We start from the raw sequence: 16,234 nt of genomic DNA, 5'->3' as shown, positions 1-16,234 counted from the left end.
CTTTCTCAAAAAGTTGCAAATAGAGATACCATTTGACCCAGCAATTCCACTACTAGGAATATACCCTAAAGAAACCATAGCTTTATCCCTCCCTGGCCATTTTGTCGGTAGCTCTATGTGGAGGACACGTAAGAGGAGAAGATGGTGGCTGCGAAAAAGTCCCTGGAGCTGGTCAACTCTAAGCTCCAACTTGTTAAGTGGGAAATACGTGCTGGGGATCAAGAAGACTCTGAAGATGATCAGGCAAGGAAAAGCCTAGTTGGTCATCTTCACCAACAACTGCCCAGCTTTGAGGAAATCTGAAACCGAGTACTACACCATGTTGGCCAAAACTGGTGTCCATCCCTACAGTGGCAATAATACTGAACTGGGCACAGCATGCGGGAAATACTACAAAGTATGAACACTGGCTATCACTGATCCAGGTGACTACGATATCATTAGAAGCATGCCAGAACAGACTAGTGAAAAATAAATCATGCAATATTTTTCCTCAATAAAACGGACCAGAGTTTGTTCTGAAATAAAAAAAAAAAAAGAAAAGAAATCGTAACTGCCACTCAAGTAGATGTCTGTACACCCATGTTCATTGTGGCCTTGTTCACAATAGCAAGGAGTTGGAAACAAGTGCCCGTCAACAAATGGATGGATAGTAAACTCTGGTATATTCACACAATGAAATACTACGCTGCAATGAAAAACAAAGAACTCCTGAAATATTATTAAAAATGGATAACCCTTGAGGACATTATGCTGAGTGAAATATCTCAGTCACAAAAGGACAAATACTGCATAGTACCACTGTTGACTGTTGTAAAACAGGACTAACATCAGGGTTGAGGGGAGACTGAAAAAGGAGATAAATAATGTATACTGCATTAAAACAGATGATAGAGAGAACTGTTTAAAAGCGTTACATGATTAGGTATTATGACAGGAATCCAGAATGAAGGATGCACAGTGGAGTGGACTTGAGGGGAGGAACTGTGTAACAGTGCAAGAGTTTTTCTTTTACTTTTCAAGAAGGGTGAATTGGGGGGAGAGGGTGGGCAGGGAGAAAAGTGCAACAATGAATAAATGGAAACCCTAAGTCTCTGTCAACTTTCATTAAAATGAAAATAAAAAAGCGACCAAAAAAGAGACTATGATGGGGGGTGGGGGGGAATCACCTTTAGCACATTGAATGGTTCAACATAAGATAAGCAATCAACTCAGTTCATTACATTAGCAAAGTAAATAATAAGAACCACAGGATCCTAGAAATTGATGCAGAAAAGACCTTTAACAAAACCCAACATACCTTCCTGATTAAAACACACAGCAAAATATGAATAGATGGGAATTTCCTCAATTTAGTAGAAAGCCTATACACAAAACCAAGTGTCAATATCATTCTCAATGGAGAAAGATCTTGTGAACAGGGACCAGAAAAGGATGCCCATTGTCATCACTCATATTCAATATTGTACTGGAAGTACTTGTTAGTGTAATAAACACAAGAAGGAAATAAGAGACATCCAGATCGGCATAGACAGTGAAACTACATGCAGATGATGATAGTGTACAAAGAATATCTCAAGGACTCAAGCAAAAAACTGTGAGATGTAGTACACCAATTTGTGATACTACTGAGAGGCAAATGAGTGACCGTATACAAAATCAATATAAAGTAAGTGGGTGCCCTCTATATTAACAAAGAAAACACAGGGAGGGAGGCAGGAAGGCAAGCAATACCATTTACAATAGCAAGCCACAAATCGAGGTACTTGGGAATAAGCCTAATTATACACAAAAGACCCTCACAAAGAAAACAAACCAGTTCTATAAGAAACAATAAAAGACCTAAATAAATGGGAAAATGTTCCCTGTCCATGGATAGGTAGATTCAATGTTGTGAAAATGACAATCCTACCAAAAGGAATCTACATTTAATGGAATTCCAATACAGACACCAAATTCATTTTTCAAAGAGAAGAAAAGGCAATTGTCAAATTTATTTGGAGACGAAAGAGACTCTGAATAAGCAAGGCACTTCTGAACAAGAATGAAGTGGGAGGCATAACACTCCCTGACCTCAAAACCTACTACACTGCTGTAATAATCAAAACAGCACGGTACTGGTACAATGATAGGCACGTAGACAAGTGGGAAAATAATCGAGAACTCAGAAAGCAATCCATCTATCTAGGGCTAACTGATATTCAACATTAAAACAAAACTTATTGAATTGGGAAAGGACAATCTCTTCAACAAATGGTGCTAGCAAAACTGGACTACTACCTGCAGAAATCTTAAACAGAATGCACACCGCTCACCATACACAAAAGTCAACTCAAGGTGGATAAGAGACCTAGGAGTAAAGCCCAAAACAATAAAGATCTTAAGAGACAAAGTAGGACAGGCTGGCAAATACAGCCAAAAATAAATAACCTGGCATGAATAAAATTGATGAATGGGACCATCTAAAGATTAAATCCTTATGTGCATCAAAAAACATTTTCCAACAGGGTGAAAAGAAAAATAACTGGGAAAAAAACATAAAATGCCATCTCAGTCAAGGATGTCATAACCAAAGTTTACAGAATACTACAATGCCTCCACAATAAAAAGACAAACAACAAAAATTATAAATTTCCAATTATAAAAAGGGCAAAAAACAGCCTTCACAGAGGAAGATACTCAGATGACCAACAGATATATATAGAAATACTCAAAACCCACTGTAAATAAGAGATGTAAATCAAAACCATAATGAGATACTCTCTATCCCCAGTAGCATTGGCAAAATTTAACAGGACAGAAAGCAATCAATGTTGAAGATGCTAAGGAGAGACAGGAATAATCACTCAGGGAGTCTGGCCTTTCCTCAAAAAAAAAAATTAAACATTGTCTTTTAGCCCCCTTTTTGCTTGCTAGGGCTGACTTCCTCCCTTCTTGGCTTCTGCTGCCACCTTGCTCTACATACAGCTGACATGGGCTTCGGTGACTTTAAAACCACCACTGGCCTCCAAATCCTCAACGATTACCTGGCCGACAAGAGCTACAAGAAGGGTTAGATGTCATTGCAAACAGATGTATCAGTGTTTGTAGCCATCTCTAATCTCTAGCCCCTCGCCTGCCAACGTGTGTCATGTTCTATGTTGGTATAATCACATAAAATCTTATGAGAAGGAAAAGGCCAGCCTGCCAGGAGTGGAAAAAACTCTGAGCAAGTATGGCCCTGCTAAAGCGGAAGACACCACAGGAAGTGGAGTTGCAGACAGTAAAGATGATGATAAGACTGATCTCTCTGGATCTGAGAAGGAGAAGGAAACAGAGGAAGTAAAGAAGCTAAGAGAAAAACATCTTGTATACTATGAATCAAAGAGAGGAAAAAAAACAAAAAACAAAAAAAACCTGCATTTGTTACGAAGCCTTCAATCCTATTAGATGTGAAGCCTTAGGATAATCACACTGACGTGGCAAAATTCTAAGAGTGCATCAGAAGTATTCATGCAGACAGCTCAGTTTGGGACTCTTCAAAGTTAGTACCAGTGAGATATGGAATTAAGAAGCTTTAAGTACAGTGTGTAAAGAGAGCTCTGGAGGCCTAGTGACAAGAAGCTGCACTGTTAATCTCAAAGATGCGTGGTTCAAATCCATCAGATGCTCCGCTGGGGAAGGAGGGACAAACTCCTCCTGTGCCCGTCAGATCCAATTTGGCAGTAGACCAAATGAAACTAAATAAGGAAATAAAGAACTAAATAAACAAACAAAACAACACAATACAGTGTGTAACTGAAGATGATAAATTTGGCACAGATAAGCTGGAAGAACAAATAACTTTTTTAAGACTGTGTAGCCCATGGGTGTGGTTGCTTTTCAATAAAATCTAAAGCCATTTGCATCCATCAATAAAAACGTAGAGACAGGCAAAAAAGGAAAAAAAAACATAGACACACAAACGAATTATTTGTACACCAATGTTCACAGAAGTATTACTCACCAATTGCAAGAACATGGAAACAGCCTGAATGTTCAATAACGAACTAAGAAATTGTTGTACATTCAGATGATGGACTACTACTATGCAGCACTCAGAAGCAATGATTTTGAAAATCACTACATAACTCAGGGAGGGACTAGCGAGCCTTATGCAGAGTGAACTAACTCAGTCTCATAATGGCAAATCCTTTGTGAGACTGTTATTGTAGAAAAAGAAAGCTAATTAGTAAAATGAATATGAGGATCAAGGGGGGAGGGTAGGAGCAGAGGAGTCAGAATTGGCAGGGGAGAACCATAAGGTTAGTTGCACAATATGATGGATAGAGGGCGAGGTGGTGGATAAAGGAAATGGGAAAATTCGGCAGAGAACTGCAAAGACTGGGCAATGGTGCGCATATTTCAATGTTGATTAATTCTGTAAAATGAGTAGGAATGACTGTATGAAACAGTGTGAACAAATGATGACAGTGTGAAACAATTTATAACAACTTTACAGGCAAAACAATACTAAATTAAAATTTTTTTAAAAAAATAAGATAATCTAAAAAAGTCATTGGGCACATTAATAATACTTACTGCTTCTGAAGTTTTGCTTGGATTATTGCTTGGATTATTGCTTGGATTAGAAGAATGTGAATTTGAACTATGAAGAGCACTGTGGTTGTGAGAATTTTCTTGTGGAGAATAACTGGTCCCTTTAAAAAGAAAAAAAAATCCTTTAGTTCATGTTCAAATTAAACTAACTTCTAACAATACTACATACGGATAATACTATCTATAAACAGGAATAAACACATACCTCTTTGAGAACTTTCCCCAAAGGGGGAAAAAACCAAAAGAACACAAAAAACCTACACAGACTTGGAAGGAATATTAGGCAAGGGCACATCTAACGAAAGATCCAACTCTAAAAGTTATAGAAAACTTCCAACACCTCAAGAAGACAATTTAGCTACAAAATGGACAATACAAAGGGCATGGGTAAGACACTCCACCAAAGGAGACATTTATATGGTCAACAAGCACATTAAGAAATGTCTGAATATTACTAGTTAGAAAAGATCCAATTTGACAGTAAACACACACACACACACACCCCCAAAATGAAAAACAAAAAAATAAACCAAAAACAAACTAATGCATATCCACATTTATTACAGCACTATTTATAACAGCAAAGAGAAACAACTCCAATACCCATCATTAATGAATGCCTATGAATACATACCTAAAAACCAATGAGAGGGAGTTGCCTGCTGTTGCTGTGTACCTCTGCTGGAGGGAGGGTTAGCTGTGAGCCAATTTCAACTAGATAGTAGTTGTACCCAGCTCATAGCTGACCCTCCAGGTATTCAGTAGTAGTTAATTGCATGGGAAGAGACTGCCCATCTTTCCCCTGTGGAGCAGGTAGTGGGTTCCAACTGTGTGCCTTAGGATTTGGCAGTACAACTCTTTACTACTGAGCCATCAGAGCTCCCCTGACATAACATGTTCTAGATTCAAGGAGTTGATTAGATACTGTAATTAACCAGATTAATGGCAACTAATGTTATAAAACAACATATTGATGACTGCCTACATAAAAAGTCCATGATTTCTAATTCTTCAAATTTTTACAAAAAGTAAATACTCAAAAAAAGCACACATTACCAAGGCTGAGTGCCTCAAGAACTTTTTATTAGATGAGCTAGCAACATTTGTGTCTTTTAAAATGAAAGTTTTACTGGGAAAAAACAATCAGCACATATACAAGGAGAGAGGAAGGATACAAAACTTCAAATAGCTAATTAAGTCACAATTATCCCAGGTTTTTGCAATTACTTGTTAACATTGTTCCCCATTAACTATGGTGGTGTCAAGGCTAAAGCACTTGACCACAAACCAAAACTTCCATGATTTGAACTCATACACGCTACTGGAGAAAGACTGACAAAGTCAGCTTTTACAGGAATTTACAACTTTGGAAACCCTACAAGGCAGTTCTGCTATGTCCTATAGCATCACTGAGAGCCTGAGTCAACTCTGTGGTAATGAAGTGGATCACAATTCACTGATGTAGGAAATAAAAATGTCCTGTACAATTCCACTGGGAAAGGCTTTTGGAAGCTTGCATATGTTTCAACTTAAGTTACAGCTGTGAGATTACATCCTAAAACCTGAGTCACTCACAACCACCTATCCTAGTAGTGTGAAGACCCTATACTCAACAACAAATAAAAAGCAGCACTTGTGAGAAAAATCTTACACAGGTTTATACAACTCAGTTATAAATGAATGCCACATTCTTCTTTACAGAGTCCAGTTTCGTGAATGATTTGCTCAGCATACAGACTGTTCATGAACAAAGGATACAATGCTGACACACTCTTTTCCTTATTTTAAACCTTGCAGTGTTCCCTTATTATGTTCAGATGCTTTTCTGATCTAGGTATAGGTTACACATGAGCACAATTAAATACGGAGATTCTAATTTGTGGTTCAAAAATCAAGAAATGTGTGTGTCAGAGAGGCATCCTTTCTCCATGCCTTTTTCATCTATATGTGGGAACAGATCACTCAGGAGGCTAGACTTGTGAGGAAGAAAGTGGCATCAGGATTGGTGGAAGATTCATTGACAACCTGCATTATGTAGATGACACAACTTTGCTTGCCAAAACTGAGGAGGCCTGAAGCATTTGCTGCAAAAGTTCAAGGCCTTCAGTCTTCAATATGGACTGCAGCTCAACAACAGGAAAACAAAGACTATTACTAAGGGGCTCTGGTGGCCTAGTGGCAAGACGCTGCACTGCAATCCCAGAGGTACGCGGTTCAAATCCACCAGATGCTCTGCTGGAGGAGGGGGCAATCTCCTCCTGTACCAGTCAGATCTGATTTGACGGTACACGTAAAAATAAGAAAAATTTTTTAAAAAAAGACTATTACCATGGGCCAATTGGCAGTACCATGGTAGATGGAGAAGATATTGAGATTATTAACAATTTCATCTTTCTTGGATCCACAATCACTATTGGCACCAACAGTCAGGAAATCAAAAGACAAATTACACTGGAAAAATTTGCACGCAGGTTCCTCTCCTAAGTCTGGAGAAGTAATATGTCAGTCCAGAGACTAAGATGCATCTGATCTAGGCCACAGTCTTCGCTACTACTTGGTATGCATCAGAAAGCTAGACAACGACTAAGGATGACAAGAATTGACGCATTTGAGTTGTGGTACTAGAGGAAAGTACCAGTGGCCAGGAGGGGGCAATCCTAAGAGAAGGACATCATGCTTGGGAGGGTGAAGGCTAAGTGCAGGAAAGGAAGACCATGGATGAAATGGACTGACTGAAGAGCAACTGAAGTAATGAGAGTAGCAGTATCAAGAGATGATGAAACTGGCTCAGGAAAACACAGGGTTCAGAGCTATTGTGCATTAAGGTCACTATGAGTCTCAAGTGATTCGACAGCACCTAACAACAAGGCTGTAATCTATGTGTAAGAGTAAGATTCAGCTTTTTAGCAGTTAAAATGTTAAATACACTTAGAAATCACCTCATAGCTTTACCTCAAAAGACACAGTGTATTAAGTTATTTTTCATTCAGTGATCTAGTTTATCAAACAGAATATAAAATTCCACTTTAGTACAACTCTGAATAATGTCAATAAATTAAATTGATGTGTTACAGTCAATTATGTATTAGTTTTCAGACATCATGTTAAAAATACTTAAGATAGGCAAATCTCAAAAATGCTGAAGTGGTCTATTTTAAGTACTTAAAATTAGATACTGAGGTTTTGACATTTATCAAATTGGTCATGTAATAAAATCCAAGTTTCTATAATTAACAGGACTATTATATCACAATCAGGATCACAAAGTTTAATTGGCTTATTCTACACCACTTTATTGCCTTTGTTATTAATATTCCTTTAGCTGAAACATTCTAATCCATTATAATGGTTGTATATATTTTCTACTGTGTCTTTAAACATACATATATAAGATTGCAGAGATACCTGGTGCCAAAGTTGTTTTATTTAGGGAAGGTTGTTCTTAATGAGTATTTACTCCATTCCTCTTGATTTATGTGACTACAGAAAAGACAATGATTTCTCACTCAGCTATACTTCAATTAAAAATTTGAGCTGAGAAAAAAAAATTTGTAATGAATAAGTCATTAACTGTACAAAATTCAATCAGTATCAACCCAATTTCTGTCACTCAGTCTGTACTTTACAACTACTAGTTTTTCTTATTTCCAATTTTTGCTTCTAGTAAAAAATTATTTTTAAAGCATCAGGATTACATGGTCTTATCAATCTCAGAATGCACAACGTTGCGTGCTGAAAGTGAAGATGTCTTGAAACACTTTGCAGCAGAAGATCAAAGACAACAGCCCACAATACAGACTACATCTCAACATTAAGAAAACAAAAATCCTCATAGCTGGACCAACAGGCAACATTATTAAGTAGAGAAAAAACTGAAGCTGGCTATAATTTCACTGCGCTTGGATCCACAATCCAATATCTTTAACAATGGAACAGCAGTCGAGAAATCAAAAGACGTGCTGCACGGAAAAATCTGCAGTCAAGGACTTAACCCCTTCCAAAGTGCTAAAGAGCAAGGATATCAGCTTAAAGACTAAGTAAGAAACTAAGGTGAGCCTTATCCAGGCCATGGTCTTCACAATTACTTGTTAAGCACCAAAAAATCTAGGCAATGACTAAAGATGACAGAAGAATAGATGCCTTAGAGTTGTGGTGCTGAAGAAGTCTTGAACATACCATGGACTGCGAAGAAAACAAATCAGTCTGTTTGGAGAGGGTGAAATCAAGTCTCTCCTTGGAGGCTAGGATTTTGACGCTCCGCCTCACATACTTTGGGCATGTGACCAGGAGAGACTGGTCCTTGGAGAAGGGCATCAAGGTTGGAAGGGTGGATGAACAGTGGATGAGATGGACTTGTATAACGACTAGGGCAATGAGGCTTGGTGTGTCAGAATCAAGTGTGACTGGCTAAGGACAGGGCAGGACACTGTGCTGCTATACATAGGGTCACAGGCAACTGAACGGCACATAACACCACCAACAAGTATTATCCAAATCCTGGTGTTTTCAATTACTTCATGTGCAATAAGAACGTTGGACAATGACTAAGCCTAAGAAGACAACTCAATGTCACTAAACTATGATGTTCGTGAAGATTACGATCTATAAAATTTACATAGACTGTACTGGAGGAAATCCTTAATAGACAAGCATGGTGAAACTTCATGTCACATACTTTGAGAATACTGTTGTCCTCAGAGAAAGATCTCATGAGGGAAAATACAATAGATCAGGGAAAGAGAGAAGTTCCTCAATAGAGACGCCAACACAGTGACTGACAACAAGGAGCTTGAGCATATTAGAGATTTGTGAAAGTACAGGACAGGGTGAGGTTCAGAGCTGTATAGTGCGCAGTGCTGCTGTGAGAGTTAGGGATGACTCAATGTCAACAACAAAATAGTAACAGGCTACTAGATAATGTTTATATATGAAAAATGTATTCCATTAAAATGCTGACAATAAATGAAAACAATGTTACTGAAATAGACTCCAACATAACCCATTAAGAAGCCTGTGTTAGATGCCCTCATATGCATATACTGGAGTCTAGCTTAAAGCCTCTCAATAGGGAGCTCTGGTGGCCTCGTGACAAGAAGCTGCACTACAATCCCAGAGGTGTGCGATTCAAATCCACCAGATGCTCTGCTGGAGAAGGAGGGCAATCTCTTCCTGTACCAGTCAGATCCGATTGGACAGTACACCCACAAAAAATTTTTTTTTAAATAAAAACCTTCTCATAGAAGAAAAAAAGTGCCTTATTCATTTTAAAGTTTCAAGTAAAAAACAAACCTAATGTCTTCAGTAGATTCTGGCACATACTGACCATCCTTTTGAAATAACCTTCTATTTGGGTTTTCAAGGCTGTACATCTTTATCAGGGGACAATGCCCATCTTCTTTTGAGAAGCTGGTTATTTGTACTGTTGACAATAGGGCAAAACACAACAAACTACAGCATCAGAGTCCCTTCTTATTGTGGAAATGCTTGCACCAATGCCTACTCTCAATTTATCACGACAAATACCATCACTTGTTACATAGGGAGCTTTTAGAACACTGAAAAGGTCTCTGGACCTTTTATTTAATCAAAGTAAAGTTTACGAAAAAGATAAATTACCTGAAAAATTCCTGTGAAACAAATACTGCATAAAACCATTACTGTAGAAAGAGAAGTAGTAAAGCAGGTTCAAGGATTCCAGGTAGGGAGGGAAGGAGCAGAGAGTGAGGATAGTCAGGGGATGGATGGGGGAATCATAAGGTCACATAATTTGGAGGGTGGAGGAAGGGTGGGTAAAGGAAATGGGAAAGGTCCAGTGGGAATCTGGAAAGACAAGGTAACTTTACGGATTATATCAAACACACTGTGAATGAAGGATGTATGAAACACAATGCGTACAAACTTTGTTAACAAACCAATAATGAAATAGTTTTTTTAAAAGAAAAAAATACTTCAAATGCTTGCGAGTTGTGGAGAAACTGGAACCCTTATTCACTGTTGGTGGGAGTGTAAAATGGTGCAACCACTAGGGAAGGTGGTATGGTATGGCACTTTCTCAAAAAGTTGCAAATAGAAATACCATTTGACCCAGCAATTCCACTACTGGGAATATACTCCGAAGAATCCATACTGCCACCCAAGCAGATATATGCATAACCATTCTTATCATGGCTTTCTTCACAATAGCAAAGAGCTGAAAACAACCCAAGTGTCCATCAACAAACAAATGGATAGAGAAACTCAGGTATGTTCACACAATGGAATACTACGCAACATTGAAAAACAAGGAATTCATGAAATATTACGCAAAATGGATGACCCCGGAGGACATTATGCTGAGTAAAATATCTCATTCAAAATAGGACAAATATTGCATAGGACCACTGTTGTAAAATGGGACTGACATCAGGGCTGAAGGAAGACAGAAAAGGAGGGGAGGAATGATGTACATTGCATTGAAACAAATGAGGGAGAGAATTTTTTTAAGGGATATATGAATGGGTATTCTTGTCATTAGAGAAGTCCAGAGTGAAGGCTGCATAATGGAGTGGACTTGGGGAGGATGAACTTCATAACAATGAAAGAGTTTTTTGTTTTCTTTTCAAGGATAATAGTGAATTGAGGGGAGGAGGTGGGCAGGGAGAAATTTGCAACAATAATGACTGGAAACCCTAAGTCTCTGTAAACTTTCATTAAAACTAATTATTAATTATATCCAAATTAATAAACATTACTAACAGGCCTTTTTTTTCCCAATTGCTTCTTATGAATCTGAAAGTCAGACGACAGAGTAAGATTGAATACTTCTGAGCTGTTGGAGAAGAGTGGATATTCCATGGACTGCCAAAAAAAAACAATCAAATTAAGACTGTCTTATATAAAGTACAACCAGGGTGCTCTCCTTAGCATCCTCCTAAGATGGGAAACTATCTCATATACTTTGGGCACATTATTAGGAGAAAATCAGTCTTTGAGAAAAAGGTATCATGCTGGGAAAGGTGAAAGGTAAAAAAGAAAAAGGGGAAAAAATGACTTAAACAGGATTGACACTATGACTGTAACAACCAGCTTGAGCACTGCAGTGATCTTGAGGATGGTTCAGGCTTGATCTGAGGGTTGCCATGAGTCCCCTGTTCACCCCTGCATCCTGGTATTTCAAAGTACTGCGTAAAGACTTCTCTCTTCCCTATTAGCTTTTATTTTTAGATGCTGTTCAATCAATTGACTCACAGCAACTCTACATAACAGAACAAAACCTGCCTGACCCTGTGTCATCTTCACAACTTACTATGTTTGAGCCCACTGTCCCAAGTTTCAGTTGAATGCTGAAGCCACTGTCATTTAATGTTAGGGTCTACCTCTTGTTCACTGAACCGCAACTTTAAACATGATCCCTTCTGATAATATGAATAAAACAAGGGATTAAGTCACACCATCTTCAAATGATCTTTGATATTTCTCATTAAGTGCTTTAAGCTCTCTTAGAGGAAGCAAGGCTGTGTCATCTACCACAGGCTCTTATTATGAGTCCCTCTTCAATTTTGAGGCTATGTTCTTTTCAGATACCCAGCTTCTAAATTTGCTCAGTATATAATAAATAAACATGGTGAAAGACAACTATATATAAAATATATATAAAAATAAATATATAAAATACACACACTCTCTTTACAATTTTAACTATGTATTCTGTTTAACGGTCTCTCTGTAGATAGATAGATAGATAATCAATGAGCACAATTTAGTGTTCTGGAATGCCCATTCTTCACAGTGCTGTAATTTCTCATAATCCACATCAACAAATGTCTTTACCTAGTCAATAAAATACAAACAAACATCTTTCTGATAATCTCTGCTATCTGCCATATAACCTGACATCACTAATTAGCTGCTCTCCTATGCCCTTTTGTAAACACAAGTTTGAGTTTCTGGCAGTTTCCTGTCAATATACTGCAACAATAAATTTTGCTATTTTTTCAGCCAAATTTCTCTTGTGATAGTAATGATAAAGTACAATAGTTTCTACATTCTGCTGGACCATCTTTCCTTGTAATTGACACAAATGATTTTAGCTAAAGATTTATTAATTATGTAACAAACGCATCCTCTTCTATTTGCCTATGCTCTTAAGACTACTCGCTTTAAACTTTTATTTGCACATAAAATTTAACAGCACACAACTTGGATTCTTAGTGATTAGAAGTGCTTGCCTCAGTAACACTGGGAGACAATGTACATTCAACACTTATTGGAAATCTGTTCTCAACTGGGTCCACTACAAAACTTAATGGGTTCACCATAATCTCATTTAACTTCTTCTTCCATTTTCACTCTTACCTCTATTTCCAAAGACTAAAACAAAGAGGTCAATCTTTTAAACATATATGGAAGGATGCAACATGAGTTTTGAAATTTTACTTAGTACAGAGGAAAGTCAAATTCCTCTGTACCATCTGGATCCAACTTACTTTTCTGGCTTCACCCTTATATAAGCACCCAAGACCTTGTTGCTACACATACTCATTGATCTACTTCAGTTCTTTAAACATGTCAAATTCTTTTCTGCCTGAGACACTACACATTTATCATCTCACAACATTTTGCTCCCCTCTTTGCCAGTCTGTATCGTGATTATCCTTAGATCTCAGCATGGATAAGTGCCACACACTTTGTGAAGTCCTGACTCCTCCATTTTAAGGCAAGTTCTTTTGCATACCTAAATATCTCTTAGAAGACATATTTGCATTGCCAATCCAAAGACAATTCATCAGCTTTTCTGCAGGAGTAAGCCTCGCAATCTCTTCTTGTGTGATTAACTGCCTCTGAAAACTTGCTGGAGCTGTGAATTGGCCTCAACTCCACAGTACATAAAAACAAAACAAACCCCAGCACACAAAAAATTATATCACATAAATGCTCCATGCTGTTGTTGTTATGTGCTGTTGAGTCATCTGCGACTCATGGCCATCCTATATACAACAGCTCTGAAGTCTGCCCTATCCTGAGCCAGTTCACTGGCTGACTGCCTATTCCCATTACCTCAGTTACTGTGCCAATCCATCTGGTTGAGTCTTCCTCTCCTGCACTTAACCTCCATTCTTCTGAGCATTATGTCCTTCTCCAAGGACTGGTCCCTCCAGTATGTGAGACAGAGCTTCAAAATCCTAGCCTCCGAGGAGAAACTTGGTTCCACCCTAAGACAGACCTATTTGTTCCCTTGTTGGCCCAACTCTTCTGCCATCCTTAGACACTGCCTAGAGCTCTCTGATGCACAGCAAGTAACTGTGAAGATCATGGCCTAGAGAAGGCACACCTTCGTCTCTAGACTGACATAGTTGCTTCTTAGTACTCTGGAACCCTGAGAGGAGATTTACCTAACACCATCTGTCTTTTGATTTCTTGACTGCTGGTATCAAGAGTATTGATTCTGGAGCTGAGCAAGCTGCAACAACCTCAATCTCTTCTCCATCCAACATGGTGATGTCATATGGCTCAATGGTGAAAATCTTTGTCTTCCTGATGCTGAGCTTCAATCCATATTGAAGACTATAGTCCTTGACTTTATGCAGCAAGTGCTTTAAGTCCACTTCAGTTTGCGCTAGCATGGTTATCATAAGCATAATGCAGGTTGTTGATGAGTCTTCCTCTAACCCTGATGCCGTGTTTTCCTCATAAAGCCCAGCCTCCTGAATGATGTTACACATACAGTCTGAATAAAATACGGAGATAAGATGTATCCCTAACGCACTTCTTTCCTAATTTTAAACCATGCCCTATTCTTTTTTTTTCCCCATGCCCTGTTCTGAGCATAGATTTGCATGAGCACAATCAAGTCTTCTGAGATTCCGATTCTCCTCAAAGTTAGCCACAATTTGTTGTGATCCACAAACCTTTGCACAGTCAGTGAAACAGAGAAAGACATTTCTCTGGTATTCTGCTTTCGGACAACATCCATCTAACAGTGATGTCTTTTCAGCCACGACCTCTTCTAAATCCAATTTGTATTGCTGGTAGTTCTGTTTCGGTCGGTTTTGGCTAATCTTCAGCAGGATTTTATTTTTAAATCCATTAAGCGTTTAAGTTAGTTTAGTTTAAGAAAAATCTAGGTTAGTATTAAAGAATCAAGAAAAATAGTTCTAGTAAATTCATCAAGTTATCTAAGGTTAGTAGGAGAGAATATGGCTAAAGTCCACTCACAGTCAATAAACTGTGGACAGTCAGCAAGAGAGGAAGACTCTCAACCAGATGGACTGACATAACCACTGCTGCAACAGGCTCTTGTGTGTTAGAAGTGTGAGGATGGTACGAGATAGAACAGGGTTCAGATCTTTTGCTCACAGGTTTGCAGAGTCATATTACACTCAGCAGCATCTAACAACCACAACCACCGCCGCCACCACCACCATTCACAGCAATCCATCACTGAGGCTGTTAAGTATTTACAGAAAGTGACTGCCCACCTTTCTCTTTGGTGCATACCCTAGCATGCTATTGTCTCTCCAGGTAGTTTATTGACTAATCAAGCCAACTGGTGAAAGATGAACAATCTTATTGCTTTCGAGTCAGAACTGACAGACGATTTTCCAGCAGGTTTTCAGAAGCTGTAAGTCACAAAGTAGAAGACTGGTGAATTTCAACTACCTGCATTTGAGTTGGCAACGCAACTTCTTACCCACTGGGCCTTCAGTCTAAGAAACCCACTGGAGGGTGAGCTATAACTTGTATCCTGCTTGACAACAATGGAGAGAAGGGATAAATGTCAACTAAAGAAATTATCTAGTTGCATTTACTGTTGGAAGTTAAGCCATACAAAAATTGTAATTGAATGCCATAGAGTCGAGTATAACTCACAGCAATCCCATGACTAAGGTCTGAACTGTGTCCTACCTATCCTGTGCCATCATCACCTCTGACAAGCTGGAGTTCACTACTGCAGTCACTGTGTCAGCTTATCTTGAAGGGTCTCACTCTCCTTTTGCCGAACCTCTACCTTTCCAAGCATGATAGCAGTTTCCAAAGAATAGTCTCTCCTAGCAACAGGCTCAAAGTATGTGAGACAAAAACAACACCCTTGCCTCCAGAGAGAGCACTGGCTGTACTTTACCCCAAGACATATACAACTTTCACTTTTCCTACATTCGTACTTCATGCATAGCACTTATTAAGGAATTCCTGCAGCTGCTTCTCCTCATTCTGAGTGACTTCCAACCTCAACTCTACCTCTGGTATTACATATTTCTGTTGTTCATGCAGTTTTCAGACGCCTGTTATTTCACAAGTGTATAGTCAATCCTGCTTCCTACCTAGTCTGTCTTGATGTAGGAGCTCTACTGAAACCTGTTCACCATGCCTTGACCCTCCAAGCATTTGAAATATAGGTAACATACAGAAATTAGTGGTACCAGTGCCACCCAAAGGTAAAAAAGGAGGTCAGAATTGCTTCCACTGTGGAAAGCTGGGCCACTGACAGACGAGAGCCACAGATAGGCAAGGGAGTAGAAAGGAAGCTCCCACTCACTTGCTTTAAGTGTGGCTCTGAAGGACACTTGGCCAAGGTGGCCCACATCAGGTCCTCATGGCAGACAGGACTGACAGGCCCCAGCTCCCAGGTGGAAAGAAAGGAGGATGCTTCAATGATTTAGATCCTCCCAGAAGAGCC

The 16,234-nt window shown here is 38.8% G+C and overlaps 1 protein-coding gene across 3 annotated transcripts in view; it reads right to left on the bottom strand.

Annotated features, from left to right (window-relative positions):
* WAC (WW domain containing adaptor with coiled-coil) overlaps positions 1 to 16,234 on the bottom strand; it is a 116,860-nt gene that overhangs the window by 55,654 nt on the left and 44,972 nt on the right. For all 3 annotated transcript variants that reach the window (XM_006887093.1, XM_006887092.1, XM_006887094.1), the window contains exon 4: positions 4,561 to 4,679. In XM_006887093.1, the coding sequence (XP_006887155.1) occupies positions 4,561 to 4,679 (119 nt within the window). The remainder of the gene's footprint in view (positions 1 to 4,560; positions 4,680 to 16,234) is intronic.

Source organism: Elephantulus edwardii, unplaced genomic scaffold (assembly GCF_000299155.1).
Source record: "Elephantulus edwardii isolate Elephantulus edwardi_28Jun2011 unplaced genomic scaffold, EleEdw1.0 scaffold00054, whole genome shotgun sequence".
Taxonomy (NCBI): domain Eukaryota; kingdom Metazoa; phylum Chordata; class Mammalia; order Macroscelidea; family Macroscelididae; genus Elephantulus; species Elephantulus edwardii.
This window is presented reverse-complemented; position numbering and strand designations above follow the sequence as displayed.